The following is a 23277-nucleotide window of genomic DNA, read 5'->3' as shown; positions in this document are numbered from 1 at the left end:
ACGGGGCACAGAGGGGAATGCACCGGCTGAAATCCTGGCTCCCTGTGATACCATCCCCTGTGCAAAGGTTGTGGTGCTTCAGTCTGAGCTAGAATGGAAAATCAACAGCAGAGGAGGAAAAACACAGCTGCTCTGTCGAGCAGGGCACGTCAGCCCTGCGGACAACGTGCGGGGAAGAAGATCTGTAAGGGAGCAGCCAGTTGAGGAAACAAATAATATTTACATGCCCTGCCTGTGCAACTGGAAATAAAACCTCCCTGCCAGTAAAAAAAAAAAACAAAAAAAAACCTCAGCCCAACCCTCTGGGCCCCACCTGCTCCTGGGGAGGGCTGGGGTTATAAAGGGCTGCGGGCAGGAGCGGGGCTCGGAGCGGCGCGGGGCTCTCCAGGGAATCGCGGTGCCCGGGGACGATGGCTCGGAGGGTGGCCGTGGTGCTGGCAGGCTGCGGGGTGTTCGACGGCACCGAGATCCACGAGGCTTCGGCCGTGCTGGTGCAGCTCAGCCGGGAGGGGGCTCAGGTAAGAGGGAGCGGAGCCTTGTCCCGGGCTCCTGGTCCCGGGCTCCTTGTCCCTGAATCCTTGTCCCGCTTCCTTGTCCCTGGATCCTGCCCCGGCTCCTTTTCCCAGCTCTGCTCCTCGACCTCTCCCCTCTTATCCCTGTGAGGAATTCCCAAAAGCCAAGCAGCGGTGCCTGGAGTCCCTGGGGATGGTTTGGAGAATTCCCTGCCCAGCTGTGCTGTACAGAGGAATTAGCTCTGGATCCAGCGTATCCAAACTCTCCAAAAGACTTTCCTGAATGCCTCTTTTTTTTTTTCCCAAATGCCTTTTTATTCCCAAATGCCTTTTTTTCCCCGAGTGCCTTCTCTCTTCACTTTTGACTAGCGCATCCTCTTTTCTCCCCTGCTATTTCTGTTTAAAAGACATTTTGTGCTGTTTGAAATTCATTTTTTTAAGCCTTCCAAGAGTAGAAGGTGAAAACAGGAATCAGAGAATCCCAGGATGGTTTGGGTTGGGAAGGACTTTAAAGCTCATCCGTTCCCATCCCCTGCTATGGGCAGGGACACCTTCCACTGTCCCTGGGTGCTCCCAGCCCCGTCCAGCCTGGCCTAGGACACTGCCAGGGATGAGAGCACAGGCAGGGGCTAAACTCGAGGGGTTAAAAAAAGTCTCTAAAGGTGCTCTAAAAGTCGGGAGAGCCGCTCTGGGAAAGGAGCGAGGGAAAGACTCTGGAACAGCCTGGTCCCTTCCCCTGGGAATGGGAATTACTTTGTGGAACACAGGGGTGACCTACCCGTGCCACCCACCCCAGTTCCAGCCCATTCCAACCCTGCCTTCGCTGTCTGCATCCAGGATGGGACTTGGCCAGACATTTTCTCCACCGTGTGTAATTTTGCCTTTTCTTCTCCTGGAGCTGCTGCAGTCGCTTCCCTCCTGCCATATCCCAACGCAGCAGGCTCGGAACTCATCCCTCCCTCATCCCTGGATCGGCAGGGGCCTCTAGTGGAGGAAACTCGGGCGTCATCTCAATCCCTCCTTTTCTAAGGGAATAGAACAGCACAGAGTGGAATATTTCAGTTGGGAGAGAGGAGAGCTCAGCACCTCCCTCTCCAGGGGAAGCTGCCTCAGCCTCCTTGTCTCCCCACTGGATAATTCCAAAGTCCTCGGCTGCTCCTCATGGGACATTCCAACCCTGCCCTCCTCGGCACACCTTGGTGTTCCTTAAATTCTCCTTAAAAAATTGTGGGACCCAGAACTGCACAGGTGGTACAGTCCCAAAATCTGTACACTGCCCTTAACTTCTGCATATGAAAGTGCTAAAGGAAGAGGAAGCATTTTCCACAAAAACACTCTGGCTTCGGGAAAAGAGTGGGTGGGGAGAGAAAGCTCCAAGTGCTGTCCTGGGGTGGGACAGCAGCTCTCTGGGGGAGCAAATCCCCAGCAAGAGGGATTTATTGGGATGTGGATGGACTCTTCAGCCCCCCAGACAAGTTCTACAAACTATTAAAGGCCTTTCCCTTTTCCTTTCCTCTCAGCATTCCCACTGTGCCATTTGTACATTTATCCATAATTCCCAAAGGATAACAGCCCTTTCCCCTCACTCCAGGCTGAGGTTTATGCCCCCAACATCCCCCAGATGCACGTGGTGGACCATGTGAAGGGGCAGCCAACACAGGAGCAGAGAAACGTCCTGGTGGAAAGCGCCAGGATAGCCAGAGGCAACATCAAGGACCTGGCTACACTGGATGTCAAGGAGCTGGATGCCCTCATCATTCCAGGTAGCATTTTGTGGGGTCTGCCTGTGCACAGGTTAAATATTCCATAGGTCTGGAGTGACGTGGGAGTCGTGGGATGGAGAGAAACAGGCTGGAGCAGGGCTTGGAAGGAGAATCAATTTTAATTCTTTTGTTCGGGATAAATGCTGCCAACCATCCAATCCACCCGAGGATTCCACCCTGCCATACCTGGCAAAAATATCCTGCCCTAGGTATAAAAATCTCCAGCCTAACCTGCTTCTCTTTCCTCAGGTGGCTTCGGGGTGGCCAAAAACCTGAGCACTTGGGCTACCCAGGGCAAGAACTGCAGCGTCTCCAGGGAGGTGGAGGGGGTGCTGAGGGCGTTCCACACTGCCCACAAACCCATCGGGCTCTGCTGCATCTCCCCAGTGCTGGCAGCCAAAATCTTCCCGGGCTGTGAGGTGACCGTGGGACACGACACGGAGTGCGAGCAGTGAGTGACCGCCCGGGGGGGGGGGGTTGGGGACAGCCACACCCCAAAAAATCCCTCCAAAGTGCCCAGTGCCTGCGCACTGTGGGAGTCTCACAAGGAGCTGAATGGTATTTCTCATTAGGAGAAATGTGAGAACTCAGCTGGGCTGCTTCGAGTGAGGCCTTTAGCAAATTCTGGGGACTTAACAGGGAAAAGTAGAAACTGTGGAAGGCTGATTTTATCATTTCTCAGCACAGCAGAAGGAACGATGTAACACCAGATCTGTTTGCATTTTTCTGATTTGTTTCCGTAATTCTGACGGCTCTGAGTAAGACATTTTCCTTCAAACGAATTTAAATGTCATTTATTATTTTAAATTAAACGTTAGCCTCCCTGATGCCTCACAGATCCAGGGTAGGAAAACGCTTTGCTGACTCCAAGTTAAGCAGGAACAGATGGGTACCCAAGGGAGTGAAACTGTCCTCAGTCCTAAAGGGAAGCTGTGACTGGATTCTCCCAGGGGCAGGCAAGGAATGTTGACACCTTTTGCTAGGAAGGAGTTTTTTCACTAACTTGGAGGATGGTGGTGAAAAAAACCCCACCCCTAACCTAAATTTAATTGTTGCCAAGGGAAGCTGTGGCTGCTCCATCCCTGGCAGTGTCCCAGGCCAGGCTGGACAGTGGGAGCTGTCCCTGCCATGGCAGGGGTGGCACTGGGTGGGCTTTGGGCCCCTTTCACCCAAACCATCCCAGGCTTCTATAAACATGAGCACGGGAGGGTCATGAGAATTAGTGGAACATCCAAAGTGGAACTTCAGGTCTTTCTTTTGGCTTTACTTCAGATTTTTAACTCATTTGAACAGGAGATTTTCTATTAGTCGTTATCTTTTTTTTTTTCCCCCTGCTTTTAGTTAGAGTCAGGATGAAGTACAAGAGACAGGATTTTCAGTTGTTTATTAATTCTTATCTACAGTACAGTGAGTGCTTCAGCACTTTTAGATAACGAACTAAAAGTGAGAAAATGGAGCTGTGCTTTGCTCGTTACAAGGTCTTTCAAGGCCTAACTATCCCATTAAAAACTAACATCTATATTATTTATACTTTTGACTCAATGACTAAACACTTGTGGTACCTTCTATCTAACTAAAAAATATTACCTAAAACCAAGAAGAAGAAAAAGACAACGTCCCAGAATTTCCATCTTGTCCCACACCCATTACTATATTCTAAACCCCCAAATTCCAAACCCTTCACCATGTGATATTAAACACTTCTATTCAAATATTCTGTTCTAACTACACACCAGTGATCCCAACTCCACCACTCAATTTTGGAAGCTTTCTCCAAGGACTCAAGTCAAAAGCAGTGTTCCTCTGGGGGTCAGTGCCAGAAAGCACAGAAAATTCCCAACTCCCAGGCTTTAGAGTTCCAAGAGTTTTCCTGTTGTATAATCCTGGAGAAACTCCTGGAGCAGGACACGATTTGCCTCGTACTGAGCAGAGAATGTTCCCTCTTTGCTTTCCCCCCCAGTAGAGTCTGTAGGCTGTTCCCTACTGCAGGATTTCATTCCCTGCTCCCTTTTGCAGGTGGCCTTATGCCAAGACTGCAGAGGCCATGAAGGAGCTGGGCTGCAGGCACGTGAACAGCCAGGTCAGCGAGGTCCACGTGGACCACAAGAACCTCCTGGTGACCACCAGTGCCTTCATGTGCAACGCCCCCATCCACCACATCCATGACGGCGTGGGGAGAATGGTGAAGGAAGTGCTCAGGCTGGCCTGAACTCCTCCCATCCTCCTCCAGGGGTGATGTCTCTCCCTTCTGCTCTGCCCACTCCAGATCTCTGGTGAGGAGGGAGAACCTTGGAGTTGTTGTGTTCACCCACTGGCAGGAGCTTCCACGGGATCATGGAATGGTTTGGCTTGGGAGGGACCTTTAATCTCATTTTGTTCCAATCTCCTCCCATGGGCAGGAACACATCCCACCAGCCCGGGCTGCTCCAGCCCAGCCTTGGGCACTGCCAGGGATCCAGGAGCAGCCCCAGCTGCTCTGGGCACCCTGTGCCAGCCCTGCCCATGCTCCCAGGGAGAGCAGTGAATTGTAGCCAGTTCTGCTACCAAATAAAAGAAATAAAATTGATTTTATAACAATTATCATACCAAATAAATGCTTCTACTGAATTCTGAACTCTGCTTCTGTCTCTGCTTCCCCAACTGGGGCAGTTAGGAAAATGATGCAGGAAGGAATTCCTAACACCAACACCCCCCATCCCACCTTGTTTTGCTGGGATTTGTCAGAACCCAGACTGGAGCAGGAATGTGGCACTGCTGAAAGCAGGAGCAGCTCCATGGCACCAGCCAGCTCTGCTGGGAAGAGGTGAAATTCTTCCCCTGAGCTCTGTCCCTGAGTTCTGTCCCATCCCCTGAGCTCTGTCACAACCCCTGATCCCCATCCCAGCTCCTGAGCCCCCATCACTACCCTTGAGCCCTCATGGCTCCTGAGCCATCACTGCCTTTGAGCCATCACAACTCCTGAGCCCCCATCACAGGAAACAGGAGAATTTCCTGGTTCCATTGATCCTTCCTGAGCTCCCCTCACCATCCCGCCGGCTTCACTCCTGGCAGCCTCAATATCGCTCCCTCCCATTGGCTGTCGCCCCCACGCCGTTGCTATGGCAACGCGCGCTCCTATTGGCTGGCGTGATGCAGGAGCCAAAGTTGAATGAGGGCGTGGGAGAATCTCCTCATTCCTTCCACGCGATTGGCCGGAGTGGGGAGAGGTCGGACCAATCAGCGGGCGGGACCGGGCTGGCGCGATGCTCGCCCCAGGGAAAGAGGCGGGAACGGGACGGGTGGGCGTGGTCTGGAGGGAAGCGCGGCGCTGATTGGTTGAAAGCAGCGGGGGGCGCGGCCAGGACTCATTGAGAGCGGGGTCCGGGAAGGTCCTGGCAGCTGAGAAAAGGTGCGGGAACAGCGGGGGACGGGCTGCGGCTGCGGGAGGGGGCCTAGGGACCGTGAGGGGAATGGGGCAGGGTCCCGGGGCTGTGGGTGAGGTCATGGGGGGCTCTGGGATGGGGCTGAAAGAGCTAGCGGGCAGCTGGAGATGCAGCAGTTCATAGAGTGCATTTTGGAGAGGAATGAGGTGCTGAGGGATCGGGATGGACGAGGCAACAGCTGTGTCCCTGCTTTAAACCAGCTCGGTGTTCCAGGACAGGCACCGATCCCCCCTCTTCTCGGCTTTTTCCTTGGAATTTCAAAGGGGTTTCAGAAAACTCAGCACCAAAGATGCAGGCCAGCACTTGAAGTTGCTGATTTAGTTTGGGAGAACAGGGAGAATTAACTCCCTCTCTTCATCCTTCTTCAGCACCACGGCTTGATTTCTGTAACTAGAAAAGTGTTATTTTATTGGGAATAAAAGAATATTCTCCCTTTTTTTTTTTCAAGGATTCTGGTGGACAGTGCCTCACCCAAGGCATGGCCACACGGCTCAGATCGGTGAGTTGGGGCCTCAGATGCTTTGGGAAGTTTTGTGTTCATAATTCATAAATACTCTGTTCAAATTCATAAATATTCTGCATATCACTAGGAAAGGCATGAGGCTGATCCTGCATTAATGATAATTCTGGGGAGAAAACATCATTTTCCGAGGTATGATTTGGATAGGTTGAATTCAGACTTTAAAATCAATATAGATGTGTAACTTGGCTTTCCATAAAATATTATACTATGCAATATCAAATGATAGGGAGTTCGTAATAAAATTACATATAATTTTGGCTGCCCCATGATCCCTGGAAGTGTCCAAGGTTGGGCTGGGATAGTGGAAGGTGTCTCTGCCCATGGCAGGGGTGGAATAAAATGAGCTTTAAAATCCCTCACAGCCCAACCCAGTCTGGGATTCTGGGATTCCTCCGAAGCCTCTGCAGTGCTGGGGGGTTCAGAGGCAGAGGGCAGCATTCTGCTGCAGTAAAACTTCACTTCAAGCACATCTCAGAGCAGTCTGGGTGCTCCTGGTTCCTGGAGAGGGCTCAGGGGATCTGGGAATGCCAGAATGGTGTAGGGTGGAAGGGACCCAATGGGAAAGGGTGCAGGGAAAAGGGAAATGCCACTGGAAGGGAGTGACTGCCTTTGAGGAGAAGCTGAAAACGTTTCTGTCCCCAGTCTGCCTGAATGCCCTCATCTGCTCCAAACCACATCCCAAAATCCCCTCATTGTCTGAGACTTCCAGGGATGGGCACTCCAAAGCCCCCTGGGCAGCCCCTTCCAGGGCTTGGCCACTCTTCCAGGGGAGAAATTTCCCCAGTACCTACCCTGGCACAGCCTGAGGCTGTTCCCTGGAGCAGATCCCAAATCCTCCCCTGGTTGTCCCCTCCTGTCAGGGAGCTGTGCAGAGCCACAGGGTCCCCCCCGAGCCCCTTTCCCAGCTGCTCCTCAGAGGATTTCTGCTCCAGACCTTGCTCAGACTCTCCGTTGTGTGACCCATCCCAAAAAACTGGTTCAGCTTTGATGTAACTCAGGGATTTCTCCTGTGGCTCACCCAACACTCAGCAGAACCTTTCCTTAAGGATGTGGCCCTTAAAGGGCTGTGCACAATCCTTGTCCTTGTGTGGCTCCAGGGGGTTCAGACTCCCCCAGAGATCCCTGCAGAGCTGGGGGTTGTGTTACAACCAGGAGTAAAACTCTTTCCAACCAGCACAGAGCATTCTTTGTGTAAAAGCTCGCTCAGACTCAGGGCCTGGATGTTCTGTGCTTTGGTCTCAGTCCAGCCAGACATCAGAGTGGCCAGACTGAAACCTGTTAATCAGTGACTCCAATCATTGGTTTACAAAGCTTAAAGAAAAGGAAAGGCAGAACTAATGGCTCAAAAGGACAGCCCCTGCCTTTACCTGGTGGCTTTCTTGGCTCTGAGAGTCACTCTGATAATGGTCATGCTTTAATGTTCTGAATTAGCTGTGCCAGGAGGCTGAAGCAAATCCCAGAATCATCCCAGAATCCCAGACTGGTCTGGCTTGGGAGGGACCTTAAAGGTGTTTCAGCTCCAGCCCTGCCACGGCAGGGACACCTCCCACTGTCCCAGGCTGCTCCAGCCCCAATGTCCAGCCTGGCCTTGGACACTGCCCTGGGTCAGGAGCAGCCACAGCTGCTCTGGGAATCTGTGCCAGGGCCTGCCCACCCTGCCAGGGAACAATTCCTGCCCAGTATCCCACCCATCCCTGCCCTCTGGCTGTGGGAATCCATTCCCTGTGTCCTGTCCCTCCGTGCTCCTGTAAATCATCTCTCCCCATCTTCCTTGCAGGCTCCTTTCAAATCCTGCTTGCTTTGCTCTCCAAGCAGAGTTCATGGGGGCCAATCTGAGCCTCTCTTGGTTGTGAGCACGAGGCAGAGTCCTTCCAAAATCCCAGCAGATTTTCTGCACTCCTGACTCCCTGAGAGCCCAGAGCTCTGCTGTCCCCGCTCAGATCCCTGCAGTGGAGCTGCTGAGCAGAGCTGAGCTCCAGGGAAGCTCACATCAGTTTTGCTGGCTGTGCTAGGGGGGTTCTCCCTGTCCTTGTGTCCCTGCAGGCTGGCAGGACCTGCACTGTCATCGGGGGCTCGGGCTTCCTGGGACAGCACATGGTGGAGCAGCTGCTGGCCAAGGGCTACAGAGTCAACGTCTTCGACATCCAGCAGAGCTTTGAGAGCGAGCAGGTGACCTTCTACCTGGGGGACCTGTGTGACAAGGAGGTGAGCAAGGGCTGGCTGCAGGTAGCAAGGGCAGGAATTGCACTTTTCCTTGCACTTTTGCCTCTGAGGGGAGCAGATCTGCTGTCTCTGATGTCTGGCTTCTGCTGCAAGGCTGGTTTGTGCCTGGTGCTTTGCATTAGAGATTCACAGGGTAATTACAGCCCCCTGAGTGAATTGCAGGGGGCTCTCCCAGCTCTCCTCAGCTCCCTGAGAATGGCACAGCTCCTGTTTCCAGCAGTCAGGCTGGGGTGAGTGGAGCCTTGGCCAAGCTGTGGAGGAGGTGACCTGGGGACACTCAGCTGCACTCAGCCAGTGCCATGGGGAGCTCTGAGCCTGCTGCTTCCTCAGTGTCCCAGCTCCAGGTAATCCTGAGCCTTGCACCTGGAGCTGCAGGGAGCTCAGCCTGGACAGCCTCCAGCTCTGGGGAAGCTGCCAGGATTTCTCTGGGGAGAGGAGAGGATGTGCTGTGTGCTGAGGACAGGACACTGTGGAGATCCTGCATGCTAATCCCATTCCAGCTTTATGGAGGGAACATGACTTGAACTGGAGCTGTTTCCATGGAAAAAAAAGAAAAAAGAAAAAAAAAAGAGCTGCTTAATTTCCCTGCTGTTGTTTTTTTTTTTTTTTTTTTTCTCCTGATACCCACCCTGGCTGCTGCTCCATTCCCTTTTCCCTCCTGGTTTCCTGCTGCAGGCTTTGCTGCCAGCCCTGCAAGGAGTGTCTGTGGTGTTCCACTGTGCATCACCAGCCCCTTCCAGTGACAACAGGGAGCTGTTCTACAAGGTGAATTTTATGGGGACCAAGGCAGTCATTGCAGCCTGCAGAGAAGCTGGAGTGCAGGTAAAGGTGCAAAAGCCCTGGAGGGTTTTTGGCTGCTGGACTTTGTAACATTGGCATCGGTGCCAGCCTTGCTTGAGAGGGGGACAAAGGGCCCTGAGATCCTGAATTCCCACTTGATCCATGAAAACCAGTGCAAGAGAGGCTCTGGGGATTCCTGCTTAGTGTAAACTCAGTCCCTGTTTGCCACAGAAAAGCACATTGTGCTGGAAGAGCATCATTAAAATCTGTCCTAGCTGGGAGAACAGCATCTCACAGGTGGCTTCTTTGCTGCTTCCAGAAAGGGACAGCCCCAGAGATGGCTTTTCCAGCAGGGGGAATATTCCTGGCATCTCTTCCCTCTGGCATTTCCTCACCATGGAACATGAACGAGCACCTCACTTGTGCCATGACCTCAGTGTCATTTGGTTTAAAAAGTTAATTGCCCACAAAAGGAAGAGCCTGAGGAGGCCAGCCTGGAACTGGAGACTGAATTTTCTCTTTATATCACTTTGATTTCCCATAAGTTTTCATTGAAGTTCATTTATTTCACTTATTTTAAATTTATTTATTGTATTAATTTCATTTAAATTGACAGACAAAAAACATCCAAGGTTTTCTCTTATTTTGTTTTTCTGTTATTGCCAAGGTGAGCAAATCTTTAAAACACTGGGTGTGTGTTAAGTGTTCCAAGCCTCTGATTTTCCTAGAGATGTTTCCCCTGGATTTACTGCCTTGGGTGTTTGCTGGAATGTCTTAAACTCCTTTAGGTAGCATTAAATGATGGGACAAAATTAACTAAAAAGAGGAGTTCTCTCACCTGCAGTTTCTGTTCATCTTCTGTTAGACTCAGGTTATTTTCTGTAGCATCAGTTGGTTAAATATTGTTATTATATAGCTTTACTCAGCCTCTGTAAATGATGATTTTTTTTTTCATTTTAGGCTTTAAACAACTGTTTTCTCCCCTATCTTTCAGAAATTGGTGCTAACCAGCAGTGCCAGTGTCGTTTTTGAGGGCACAGACATAAAAAATGGCTCAGAAGATCTCCCCTATGCACAAAAACCTATTGATTACTACACAGAGACCAAGATCCTGCAGGAGAAGGTATTTGCCAATGGTTAAACTGTTACTTTTGGATGAATTCACTTAATAAAAAGAGAATAAAGTCCAGCTGTGGCATGAATTGCCACGGAGGTTGAATGAAATCCTGTGTGACATTTCAGAGGTGGTTCCAGAACTGCCAGAGGTGTCACAGCCAGGGATAATCCCAGCTCTCACCTGCCCCAGCTTTGGGTTAACAGCTGTCAGGGCAGGTTTTTGTCTTCTTGTCCTGCTTTGCAGCCTGAATTTCGAGTTGGGAATGTGCAAAAGGCACTGGGAGAGGAGGTGAGAATGTGGCCTGAGCTAAAAAGGGCACACTGAAAAGATGAAATTAATAGATCTCCAAACATCTGGGAGCTCACTGCTTTGGGCACCACCAATATCTGCTCTTCTCATGTTCTTACTGCTGCAGCATCTGTGGTTTGAATGTGGGAGAGCAATGTTTTCAATCCAGGGCTGCAGGCCTTTTTTGGGGATCCTTTTTCCATGGCCTTCATTTCAGCTGTGGGAAGGATCTTTGCTTTTGGTGCCAGAAGAATTGAGAGTCCCTTCCACGCTGATGCTGACAGTGTGAGAGCCTGGGAGGAATTTCCTGAATTAATTTTAATTGTGGGAACATCTGTTCCTTCAGCAGCACTTTGCAGTGACTGCTAGAGGGGAAGCTGAGGAGCAGCAATCAGGGGGAGCCCCAGTGCTGGTGATTATGGCTTTGTTTTGGGGGAAACTGAAAGGATTTTGTCTGTGCCTCCTCCCTAGAAATTCCAGCAGCTGCTGGAAATGGGGAGAACACGTTGTTCAGGAAGTCCCAGGAGAATGGAATCTGCTCCAGGGCTGCTGAAGGTGCTGCTGGGGCTCCAGGGAGGTGGGATCACCCCCTCCTGAGGCAGATCCAGGAGGGCTGGGGTGGGAATGGCTGCTGGGAGGGACAGAAATGGAATTCCTGAGAAATGGAGCTCCTCTGCTCCAGCTCAGAGTTCGTGGAGAGAAGGAGCTTGGAAAGCTCTGGTGTTCACTGAGAGGAGCAAAGCTTCCCTTCCTTTGTCAGTGCATGAAGTGTCAGCCATGCAAGCTGGGTTTTGTCTGGTTTTCTTATCAAGGAGAGCTGGGAGAAGAGATGGGGACAAAGGGAGGATCAGGAAAGGGACAGGAGGGGATCATAATTCTGGTTCCTTCCCCAGGAGATGAGCAGCCTGCAGTGGATGGATTGCTGAGCTCTGTTTTCCTTCTCCCCTTTCCCCACAGGAGGTTCTCGGTGCCAACGACCCAGACAACAATTTCCTCACCACTGCCATCCGTCCTCATGGAATATTTGGCCCCAGGGACCCTCAGCTGGTTCCCATCCTCATCCAAGCAGCTCGGAGTGGCAAAATGAAGTTCATCATTGGGTGAGCAAGGCCCAGGCGTTTCAGAGCTGGGGCAAAATCCATTTTGGATGGATCTACAGAGCCCTTTTGGAAGGGAACAGAAGGAAATCAGTTGTGTTGTTTCTTTTCTTTTTCAAGTTTTTTTTTTTTTTTTTTCTCCTTAAAAGCCCTGTATTAGGGGCTCACTCCCTGCCATGGTGAGTGTCCATAATGCCAGAGGAATATCCATGAGGAAAGCTGGCATGGCCTGAGCTGCTAAAGAGCTGTGCCATGAATATGAGGCAGCTCAGATTACTTGCTGTTCATTTATACCACTTGTATTTGAGGTTCTGGCAATTAAAATCCCTATAAAATACAAAATACTGGAAGTATGGCCTGAAGTTGCAGCACCAGAGAGTCAGAGAAGGGGAAACTTGGCACCAATTCATCCTGGTGGAAATCCTCCCTTTTGCCACGGGCAGATTTGCAGCCCAGCTTGCCTTGGGGCTAAATTATTTTTTTTTCTGTGTGCAGGGATGGAAAGAACTTGGTGGATTTCACCTATGTGGAGAACGTGGTGCATGGGCACATCCTGGCTGCAGAAAAGCTGCACAAAGATTCTCCCCTGTGTGGGAAGGTGAGGAAGGAGGGGAGGGAAGGGGAGGGGAAGGAAGGGATCCCCTTCCCACAACCTCTGCTGTGGGATCCCCTTCCCACAACCTCTGCTGTGGGATCCCCTTCCCACAACCTCTGCTGAGGGATCCCTGCTGATTCCTCAGTGTCCTGGACATCCACCCTGCAGGGAGCAGCTCCCTCTGTGGTGAGCATTGTGTGCAGCCATCTGGATGGATGTCCTGGAATTTCCTGCTCTAAAACTCCTTAGGAAGGGCAATCCAGGCAGAGCCAGGAGGCATACACGGGAACACAGAAACTTTTGGGACACAGTTCAGAACAGGAGGAACTTTTCCTGGTCCTTCCGTGCTCTGGGCACACTGGGGTGTTTTAACCTGCCAGCTCTGGGCTATGGCAGCCAGCTGGGTTGATGTTTATGAGGAATCCTGGCCTCTGGAGTGCTGGTTTCCTTGGAAAAGCAGGGATTCCCCCCGTTCGCACGGAGAGGGGCAAACAAAGTTTGCCAGGACAACGTGCTCTGGCTGGTCATGTCCTCAGCACGAGCAGGAGAGGGGCCAGCACTGAGCCAAACCTGGCAAACCCAGCAGGATTTTAACCCTTGGTTCTCCTCTGCCTCTCTTCCAGGCCTTTCACATCACCAACGATGAACCAATTCCCTTCTGGACGTTCATGTCCCGGATCCTGACCGGCCTGGACTACGACCCTCCCAAGTACCACATCCCCTACTGGCTGGCCTATTACCTGGCCATGCTGCTGGCCCTGCTGCTGGCCCTGCTCAGGCCCCTGGTGACCATCAAGGCCACCTTCACACCCATGAGGGTGGCCCTGGCTGGGACCTTCCACTATTACAGCTGTGAGAGGGCCAAGAGAGCCATGGGCTACAGCCCCGTGGTCAGCCTGGACGAGGCCATAGCCAGGACAGTGCAGAGCTACCCCGGCCTGCGCCGGGCCAGGGCCTGACAGCCCTGCCTGGGGCCTCTCCTCCCCCATTTCCACCCTCACTGGCACCTCCACGTGCAGCAAATGGCAGCAGTTCCCAGGAACCAGTTTTCCTGAAGTCTCTGCTCCTCCTCCTTCCCCCCGTGTGGGAGTTTGTTTCTTGGATGTGACTTCTTGTTTGGAAACAGCTGCTGAAGTCTCTGGGGCCGTGAATAAACACTTTGCTGTGCCCTCTTCCATCCCAAGCAGGCACACCAGCATTCCTGCTCCCTTCCCTCCACCCTTGTCCCGTGTTTTGTTGCTCTGGTGACAGCAGCCACCCCTTCCCAGAGCTGCAGGCTGGGTCACAAACACTTCCCGTGCCTGGCTCCCCTCTGGGCTTTGGCTTTGCTCTCCACAAGAGAGCCCCGTGCCAAAAAGGAGTTCTGCCACCATCTCTTCAGTCATTGCAGCTCTTCTGGTTTCTCCCTCCCTGATCAGGGCGTGATTTGGCTTCTCCCCGAGGCGGCAGAAGGAACCCATGAGGAGTGTGTTCCTTTGTCCATACAGGGTTGATTTTTTTGTCCCAAAAAAACCCAAATGAATCACACAGAGGTGACTTCCCAGCTTCGTGTCCCATCTCTGAAAGGGCAGATCCCACTCTGAGCACAAGCAGGATGTTAATGGTTCCATTTTTGGGGGCAGAGGGCTTTGGGAGCTGCCTGACAGCAGCCCCAGCCCTGTTTTAGCACAACTCCCTTCCCACACGAGCTGCAGTGGTGGGAAAATCCTACAGCACCCAACTCTTCCTCCCTGCCCTGTCACAGGGATTTTTTGGTGCTCTGACCCCTTAGTCCATGAAAAAAACCTCTTTTTCCACAAGGAAACGGATGCAAAGCAATGGTCCCCAAGCTATTTCCTGTGACTTGTATATTAAATGTTCTTTACCCTCTAATGCTTCTAAGCACTTCAATTTTGGTTTGGTTTTAAATGAGGGGTTTGGGTTAGAGCTGCAATTTCTCCCTGTGCAAATTCCTGGCTGCCTGGGCATTCTGGTGTTTGGAATTTCAGAAGGATGGGAAGGGCCTCAGTTGCAGAATTACAGAACCCCAGGATGGTTGGGGTTGGGAGGCACCTTCAAGCTCATCCCATTCCCAGAGAACACTATTCCAGGCTGTTCCCAGCAGTCTGGGACAGTGGAAGATGTCCCTGCCCATGGCTCTGGATGGGCTTTAAGGTCCCTCCCAACCCAAACCATTCAGGCATTTTTATGGCTCCCAGTGTGGATTTTGTGTGTGTCAGCAAGCAGAGGCTGTGAAGCAAATTTGCTGTTCTCAAACTTGGCTTGCAAACATCCAGGATCACTGCAGGTGCAGTCTGTCCTGGTCAGGAACCCTCAGCAGGAGCTCCCCACGACTTCAAAGAGTTCCCTGGAGCACTCTCATCACATTCCTTATCTCCCTCTCTACTTTCCTGGCTTTTCCTTGCTGCACATCCTCATTTTGCTGACCTCAGACTGGTTTTGGCAGTGGGAGAGATGAAGGGAGATCTTCTGTTGCTTATCCTGGAGAAAGGAGAGGGAGGGAAGGCAGAGAGGATTAAAAGTGCTTTTCTAGGTGGAGTTAAGGTAACCAAAAACCCCATTCCCCTCTTACAGAGATTGCAAAGGGAGCTTGCTCAGGAGCATTGTCCAAGGAATTCCTTTCAATTGCCCTTGGAATGAGGGGGAAGCCCAGAGAGGAAAAAGGGTGCCTTGGGTTTAATTACCAGAAATAGCTAAGAGGAATAAAATGGATAAAAGCAGGTCAGAAATGACCCTGCCTTTTGTCCAGGGAGCAAAAAAGCACAGAGGGCCCCCCAGGGGTGTTCAGGGTCAGGCTGGACAGGGCTGGGGGCAGTCTGGGACAGTGGAAGGTGTCCCTGCCCATGGGGTGGGACAAGATGGGCTTTAAGGTCCCTTCCCACCCAAACCACGCCGGAATTGAGCCAGCTTTGGGAGCAGTGTGACACTTGCACCTTGCAAGTGGGACATTCCAGGCACAGCCCTCCAGGACAGCTGCAGGGCTCCAGCCCAGCATTTTGGGGTGTTTTGTGTCCCAGTACATCCTGTCACCCCAATATGAGCACCAGGACACTCCCACACCTCCCAGCCTCAGCAGGGCTGGCGTCTCCTTCCCAGTTCTCTCCCGAGTTTCGCCGGTGCTTGTGCAAGCCCCGGGCTGGTGCCAGGCCCACAGGGGAGAGTGGTGCAAGCCAGGCCCTGTCAGGGCAGGGGGAAGAGCAGCTGCTTTGCCTCAGAACCTGCAAGGACCTCGCTGAGCTGCTGAGGACAGCTCAGCATCTCCCAGAGCGGGTTTGGGGTGTCCTGGTGGCACCGCGGTGTCCCTGCCACAGCTCTGCCTCTGCCTTGCCCTGGCTCTGCTGACAACAACGTTTGGTGGCAGTGCTGGCACTCCTGAGCTCCAGGTGTGTCCCTGAGCACGGGGAGCTGCTGTATTCCAGCAGGGAATAGCTTGGGACAGACAATGCCCTGCTTGCTCCCTGCTATTAGGAAGGTGAGGTCTGGCGTTCTGGCAGAGCTCTGCAGTGACACCTCATGAAAAACCAGTTTGATTCCCTCGTAACTAATGGGTGTAGTGGTTTTACACCCTGCGACTCATCACGGCTCGGCTGGGCTTGGGGTTGGTGGCAGCTCTGCAAAGGCCACAGCACTGCAGGGTTACTCACCTGCCCTTCCCCTGCAGCACCTGGGAGGGGCTGCTCCAAGTGCTATTGGCAAAGCAGGAGAAGTTCCAGAGCAGCCCCGCGCTCTGGAGTGGGGCTGGTGCACTTGTCACAGCCAGAAAATGCTGAAAAGTGTCACAGGACGTTGTGCAAAAACACAGGCTGGGCTCTGAGGGTGGCCCTGGGCAGGAGTCACCTTTGCCACAGGAATGGTTTTGGTAAAATCCCCTTCCCATGAAATTGGCTGCTTGGATTTGCAGGTTCCTTGCAGACATCCCTGCTCCTGTAGGAGTGAGCTGTGGGGTTATTTACAGCTGTGGGGTTACAGCTGTTGGCTGCTCTACAAGGGGCAGAACCCAGACCAGCCAGTGCCAGCTGTGGGACATCTCCATGAGAAAGAGATCTTTGTGCTTCCCTTGGGGAGGAGATCCCATGAAAATCCATTTCCTGGCAAAGTACTGGCTTAAATTCCAGGCTGAAATTTGCTTTATAACAAAAAATGTTTTTACCTGGAGCTGAGGTAAAAGCTCTTTTTTCCCTGTTCTCCTGTGCTGCAGGAATGTGTGTGTGTGTCCCTGACCTTGCTCCTGCTCTGGGCTGGGCTCAGACCCAGCTTTACCTGAGCCTTGGCTCGTGGCTGAGGAGGGGGCCAGGCCTGCAGGGTGGGGAGTTAGAGCCAGATCCTCCTGGTTTGAACCAAATTCAGTGGGAAAATGGAAAAATTCCCCTCTTGGATCCTGCTCAGTTGGGGTGAGTATGAATGAGTATAAAGGACTTCTTGCGTTGCTGCCTTCAGCACACTCAGGTTTCCTCCAGAGGTGTGCAGGGCACGTGTGCTGCTCCAGGTGGGGCTGGGAGACCAAGGTGGGTGTCTTGTCCTGGAGCATCCTGAATTTGGCAGTGTTTCACTCCTGCTTAACCCCCTCACACAAATCTGGGGTCTGTCCCTGAGCCTCTGGTAGAAGCTCCCAGCTCCTGCAAGGCCACACTGAGCTCACCCCAAAGCTTCTCCTGTCCAGGTGAACAATCCCAGCTCTCCCAGCATAGCTGCTCCATCCTCTGCTCCTCCTGAGCCTCCTCTGGGCTCTCTGCAGCTCCTCCCTGTGCTGGGACAGCTCTGCAGGTGAGCTCTCACCCGAGTGGGGCAGGGGGGGCAGAATCCCAATCCCTTTCCTGCTGCCACACTGTAGGGATGCAGTGACCTGGGGCGTTGCTTTGGGAGCTCCTCATCCATTTCTGGTTGAGATCGAGGTGTTCATAACAAATACCTTTTTTTTTTTGTGATTTGTTTTTTGTTGGAATTTTTTTTTCTTTTGAACATTCAGTGTGGAACAGCGTGTTCCCACTGGGTAAAAGCAGAGCTCTGGGTGTCCCTGCCGTGCTTTGGGACCTCCTGTCCCTGCAGGGCTGGCCAGGCTGGGTTGTTACTCACTGTTATTTCAGGGGAGAACCCGGACAAACCTTCAGCAAACCCTGCCCTGACTCAGGGCTTGCCCAAAATAAAGCTGCAGTGTCAGCTGGAGCCCTGGGGCAGAGGATGCTCTCACAGGAAGGGTCTGGGCAGCTCCAGGTTCCCTGAGCTGGGCACCCCGGACCTGCTGGGAGCTCGGGGTGCGGCTCTGGGAGAGCCCGGCTTATCTCAGCCGGGATCAGCACAGCACAGAGCCCGGCTCAGCTGAGCCCGCGGAGATGGGAGAGAGAGATCTGGGGCTGCAGCAAGGTTCTAGCACCCGAAAATCTCTGATGTCATCCTGCCTGTGCTGCTGGGAGCCAGGGCTGGGCTATGGACCCCGTTGGAGCAGATCCCGGTGGGAGGGGAGGGGATGGGATCCATGGCATGGGATCCATGGCATCTTTGCCCATCATCCCCCCGCAGACCCAAGAGGACACAGCAGGAGTTTTCCTTTCCAGCTGCTACAGGCTCAGCATTACCTGTGCTGGAATGCTAATTGGGATTTGGGGCAGGAATTGTTCCCCGGCAGGGTGGGCAGCCCTGGCACAGGGTGGAATTCCCAGAGCAGCTGGGGCTGCCCCTGGATCCCTGGCAGTGCCCAAGGCCAGGCTGGACGCTGGGGTTGGAGCAGCTTGGGACAGTGGGAGCTGTCCCTGCCATGGCAGGGGTGGCACTGAGTGGGATTTGGGTCCCTCCCAACCCAAACCACTCCGGGATTCTCTGGCTCTTCCCACCCCGCGGCAGTGCCGGGATGAAGCCCTGACTCCCCAGGACAGCTCCAAACGCACAGCCCCAGCTGCCAGGCTTTGGGGACGGGCACAAATCGTGTCCCAGGGCCTGGCAGTGCCATCTGTCCCCTCCAGCAGCCCTCGGGGACCCAGCGGTGACCAGAGCAATTAGAAAGGGAAATGAAGCCAGGAGGAGCGGAATGCCCGGCAATTTCCCGTGCGATTATCACACCTGTGAGCCTCGTTAATGAGCTCCGAGGAGACAATCAGCGTCCCGGGCTAATTACAGCCCCGCTCCCGGATGCTCTCTGGGTACCACTGCCCAAAGCGGCTCCGGGCACCCTGCTCGCCCTGGCTGTGCTTGCCGGGGGCTCGGGGGGCCGAGCCGGGGCCGTGCAGGTGGCCCACAGGGCTGGGGACCGTGGCATCGGCCGGAGAATGCCAGGAATGCGGAGCAGAGCCTCACGGGGAGGGGAGCCCGTGCCGCCGAATGGAGAAACCTGTTTGATTCCCCTGAAGGGCAGAACACACCCAAGTCTCCTCCTCAAAACAAGGCTCGGCTTCCCGGGGCCCGGCCCTCTCGGCAGGTAAGGGCTCAGGTGTGCCACGGGTAAGGGCTCAGGTGTGCCACAGCCGTGCCAGGGCCGGGGGAGCTCCGCATCGCGAACGCACCTGGGGAACTGCGCAGGTAGGGATGGGGATGGGGATGCTCACCTGCCCTCCCTGCCTGGGAGGAGGAGGAGGAGGGACAGCAGGGCTGTGCTGTCCTGCCCGGCATCCCCCGAGGGATCCCCTAAATCCTCTTGCTCCGTGGGGAACTGGAGATTTTTGGGGTGATGGAGGAGTGTGGGGTGAGTTCTGTAGGGATGGGGTTCCTACAGCAGCGGGGTTTGGTTTTCTGGGGTTTTGTTGTACCTGTGTGATGTCAAATTCCCTCCCTGCATCCTCCTAAAAGCCCTTCCCCTCTGGAATTCACCTGGGACAGGTCTGCGTGGGGGCAGAGTCGGGAAATTCAAACCGGTGAGCCCTGACAGCCTCTGGAGAGCTTTGGGGCAGCTCCAGCTCTTCCTGCTCCCTCCCGGGACTCCCGTGGGACACTGGAGGTGCAGCTCGGGATTCCTCCCTCCCTCCCTCCTGCTCTGCCTTGTGTTGTTTGTCCCCGGACCGGAGTGAAATCAGCGCCCTGGGAAGGAGTGGCGGAGCTGGCACAGAGGACAGAGAGCACCTCCCTCTGTCCTTGCTTCATCCCAGGGCAGGGAATGTCGCCCCATTTCCCTGTTGCATTTCCCATTTTCCTGCTCCAGGACAGGAGGATGAGCTGGGATCAGCCGGGCACGTTGGGCTCTCCCTCTTCCTCAGCTCCATCAGGAGGTTTTGTTTAGGGTATTTGATTTCTTTTGTTATAAACTCAGTTTGTTTTATTAATCCAGCCACTGGTTCAGTATATTTCTTCCAAAAAAAATTTAAAAAAAGAAAATTACCAGGACTGAAGTGGAAGTCCCGATTTTCACGAGTGGCAGATTTTAGCTTTCTTTTACAAAAAAAAAAAAAAAAAAAAAAGTTGTGTTTTCTTGGCAAAACTTCGTGGTGTCTCTGTGATGTCACGAGGCTCCAAGGAGTTTTTGTCCTGCTCTGTCTGTGGGTCAGCGACACAAACGCAGAGCTCCACCTTTGACACAAAACCCGTTTTCCCTTCCTTTTTTCCCTTTCATCTTTGGACATCAAGGCTCAAGGTCAGCGGTGTGTGGGTGTGGTGAACGTCCCGCACATCCTTCTTTTTAAACCCAGAAATTAGCTGAGCAATTAGGAACGGATTCCGTGTAATTAGGGCAACGAAACTGCACACCCAGGATGGTGAAAACGAACTGAGAATTTTTGGCAGTGGCAGGGGGGAATTTTCGTGCTGGGGGTGGTCCTGATGATCCCTGGGGATGGGCAGGGCTGAGTGCTGCTCTCGGGACGTTTTCCACATTTTCCTCGCTTCAACAGCTCCAGACCGTGCCAGCTTCAACAGGATTTAAATTTTGTTTTGTTTTGTTTTTTTTTTTTTTGGTATGCGTGGCTGTGAGTGAATGGAAGGAAATTCCAATTGTGCACTTGCAGCTTTCCAAGCAGCGTCTGGAACGTGTCTGTTGTGAGGTCTGGGCAGGATTCCCACCCCTCCAGCTCCAGGTTTTCATCCCTTTTCCCATAATCAGGGAAAATTCTCTGTGGTGCTGGGATGAGGCTGCTCAGAGCTCCTGCACAGCCCCAGGCTCTGCTGCAGCCACTGAGCCAGGACAGAGCTCCAGGATGGGCATCAGGAATTTCTCCATGGAAAGGGTGGTCAGGGATGTCCACAGGATGGGTTTGATGATCCCAGAGCGCTTTTCCAGCCTCAGGGATTTCAGGATTCTGGCTCATGAGCCAGGCAGGCAGAGCTGTTGTGTTGCACAAGACCAGGAGGGTGGATTTAAGATTTGATTTAAGGTTTGATTTAAGGTTTAATTTCAGGTTGCCTGGACTCTTTCAATTCCTGATTGTTCATAGCTTTCATTTAGAAATCTCCTGGTGCTTCTTAAACATCCCCAGTGTTTATGGAACAGCATCAGTGTCAAACAGTCACTGCATGGGGAAAAGGGAAAGGCAGGAATAAAGAGCTGCTACGTCAGAGCAGCTGAGCATTGTCTAAAACCTGGAATCCCAGGATGGTCTGGGTTGAGAGGACCCTAAAGCCCATCCAGGGTGGCTCTGGCTGGGGTCAGGAGTTAGTTTGGCTCTGGCTGGGGTTGATTTGGCTCTGGCTGGGTTCCTTCCAGCTGGGGCTGCCCCTCCTCAGGTGACATCAGGGCAGAGCAGGGACAAGGTTGGCATTGTGTGCTTGGCTGCTGCAGAGAAATCCGAGTCTGTGCCCTCCTGAGGCAGTGCCAGGCTCTGGATCTGCCTGCTGGGGCAGGTAACCTGTGCCAAAGGGAACAGGAAAAGCTCTCTCCCCCCGCTCTCCTTGCCGTGGATTTCCTGGGCTCCATCTTCCACATCAAATTCCCACTTTCCACGTGAAGGGGGGACCTGACCCCACTGGAGATGGAGCCGGAGGAAAAAAAAGCCCTCAGCAGGCATGGGGAGGCTCAAAGGAAGGAGATTCAAACCTCTTACAAGCCTTAAACACATTTTAATTTGTGGCTTGTGAAGGTCAGAACAGGCATCAATTACTCTGAGACCAGGAGATTTTTCCACATGGCTGCCCTGGGTGCCCAGCTCCTGGGGGAAACGAGTCCTGTGGTAGCCAGGAGCAGGGGAGGGATCCTTGGAGAGCTCCAGCAGGGGCTCAGCTGGTGGGAACAGAGCCTGGAGCTGCTGCTGGATCCCCACAGGACCCAGATCAGCGTGGGCAGCGCTCCCTTGGGAGCTGGGGGCATTAGTGATGCCGCGTGGGCTTTGGGCTGAGGGAAATTTCCCTGCTGAGGCACAGGCTGGCACGGCGCGTGCCCTTCGTGTGAGGCACCCGGGGCTCTGTCCTTGTCCTGGAATCCCAGAGCCGTGGGGGCTGGAAGGGACCTTCGAGGTCATCCAGTGCCACCGAGGCCTGGCAGGGACAGGGAAGGCAGCAGTGGGAGCTGGGGGTTCCTGTCCCCAAAGGGTCTGGATGAGACAGGGAGCGTGGGGCTTGGACAAGGGAGCGTGGGGCTTGCAGCATCCCCTCCCAGGGCCAGAAGCCGGAGCAGGGGATCAGGAGTGCTGGAAGCTGGGCTCAGTGCCTGGCCTGGCTGCAGGGACAGCTCAGGGCTCTGAAGGCACCGCGGTGATCCCAGCAAAGCTGGATCCATGGGATCACAGCAGCTCTACTTCCCCTTCCCAGGGAATTCCTTCAATCCTCAGAGCTGGGTCCAGCTCATCCCCAAAACACCCAGAGAGCCAAAGGGGCCATTACCCCAAGTGCCCTACAAACAGCAGGATGAAAACTTGTTTTTAACACTGGAAGGTCCCAGTTGAGCCATCAAAAAGGAGCTTGGCTGGCAGGGAAGAGGAGCTCCCATCAGAAAGAAAGAGCAGCCAAGGTTTCATCTCCTGCAGGGTGATTCCAGCTGTTTGCTTCCCAAGGAAATCCAGATCTTTCCCAATTAAGGGCCGCTGGTTTCAGGCACTTGAAGAATTAATTAGGGAAGAGTTGGCGTGGTGGGCAGGGACAGGTCACCCCCTCCAGGGCCACCACAGCTGGAGCTGCTCCCTCCTTCATCCCCGGGCTGTGATCCAGAGTGTCAGGAAAATTCAGCCACAAACACCAGAGGTTTATGGCCAAAAAGGAGACAGAGGAGTCCTTTATTGGAATAAAGGGAGAGCCACGGGTGTTTCCCCTGGGATCTCTCACATTTCTGGAGGATGCAGCCTCCTTTTTATCCCAATTTCCTGCCACATTTCCCTCTCTTTCCCCATGGGCCGAGGTACTTGGGAGGCTCAGACTTCCCAGAACACCTGGTACCTGACATTGCCCTCTAATGTACAACCCTCCCTTCTCATTTGGAATTCTTACAGAATTCGTGGGTTTCCCCCATGGCTTCTTTCATCTTTCGATATCCAATTTCATTCATCAGCAAACCTTTTTGTAAAGGCAAATATATATATAATATATATTTCATTCATCAATCAGTGGAATCCTTCCCTTTGTTTCTTTATGTCTCAGGGCTGGTTTTATCCACCAGCTTGTTTGTAAAGACAAATCCCTCATTCCTCTCTATAGGGATCACTCCGTGCTAGGGGTGGGAAGAGCTGGAAGGTGTCCCTGCCATGGAAGGGTTTGGAGCTGGGGCAGATTTAAGGTCCCATCCAACCCAAACCATTCTGGGATTCAATGCCTGATTTTTCTCCTCCATAAACAAATGCTCATCCCGCAGCAGTGAAGAAATCAGGAGTGAAAATAGAACAGAACCATTTCTGACAGACACAAACAGTGCTGAACTAACCTGGCTCCTCCTCACCCCAGCTGACACAAATCCCAAAGATGCTCCAGCACCTCAGAGCTCCGTGGACTCCAGGTCTGACCCACCTGGGCACTTGTGCAAGGTCTCCTCCAGCACTTTGCTCTTGGAAACAACACCTCTGGCATGGCTGGATTTGATTTTCCCTTGGATGGGGAGGAATCCCAGCTCTGCTCTGAG

At 53.2% G+C, this 23277-nt stretch overlaps 2 protein-coding genes across 3 annotated transcripts; both read left to right on the top strand.

Moving 5' to 3' along the window:
• The first annotated feature begins 61 nt into the window (after positions 1-61).
• On the top strand, positions 62-4484 carry LOC134050100 (putative glutamine amidotransferase-like class 1 domain-containing protein 3B, mitochondrial). 2 transcript variants are annotated; one of them, XM_062502952.1, is made up of 4 exons: positions 62-518; positions 2104-2275; positions 2525-2717; positions 4292-4484. In XM_062502952.1, the coding sequence occupies exons 1-4, from the start codon at positions 411-413 to the stop codon at positions 4482-4484; spliced, it is 666 nt and encodes a 221-aa protein (XP_062358936.1). In that variant the 5' UTR covers positions 62-410. The 2 variants fall into 2 exon arrangements, with proteins under 2 accessions (XP_062358936.1, XP_062358935.1); XM_062502951.1 differs by having other exon boundaries at positions 2525-2726.
• Positions 4485-6175: 1691 nt separating this feature from the next.
• NSDHL (NAD(P) dependent steroid dehydrogenase-like) lies at positions 6176-13279 on the top strand. Its single transcript, XM_062502944.1, has 7 exons — positions 6176-6196; positions 8264-8425; positions 9119-9265; positions 10218-10346; positions 11586-11728; positions 12221-12323; positions 12944-13279. The coding sequence occupies exons 1-7, from the start codon at positions 6176-6178 to the stop codon at positions 13277-13279; spliced, it is 1041 nt and encodes a 346-aa protein (XP_062358928.1).
• Positions 13280-23277: the final 9998 nt, after the last annotated feature.

Source organism: Cinclus cinclus, chromosome 15, assembly GCF_963662255.1.
Source record: "Cinclus cinclus chromosome 15, bCinCin1.1, whole genome shotgun sequence".
NCBI lineage: Eukaryota > Metazoa > Chordata > Aves > Passeriformes > Cinclidae > Cinclus > Cinclus cinclus.
This window is presented reverse-complemented; position numbering and strand designations above follow the sequence as displayed.

Coding starts and splice junctions, on each gene's coding strand:
- LOC134050100 (XM_062502951.1), top strand. CDS start 411: ATGGCTCGGAGGGTGGCCGTGGTGCTGGCAGGCTGCGGGGTGTTCGAC. Junction 519..2,103: donor TCAGCCGGGAGGGGGCTCAG/GTAAGAGGGAGC, acceptor CCCTCACTCCAG/GCTGAGGTTTATGCCCCCAA. Junction 2,276..2,524: donor GGATGCCCTCATCATTCCAG/GTAGCATTTTGT, acceptor CTCTTTCCTCAG/GTGGCTTCGGGGTGGCCAAA.
- NSDHL (XM_062502944.1), top strand. CDS start 6,176: ATGGCCACACGGCTCAGATCG. Junction 9,266..10,217: donor GCAGAGAAGCTGGAGTGCAG/GTAAAGGTGCAA, acceptor CCTATCTTTCAG/AAATTGGTGCTAACCAGCAG. Junction 11,729..12,220: donor AAAATGAAGTTCATCATTGG/GTGAGCAAGGCC, acceptor TTCTGTGTGCAG/GGATGGAAAGAACTTGGTGG.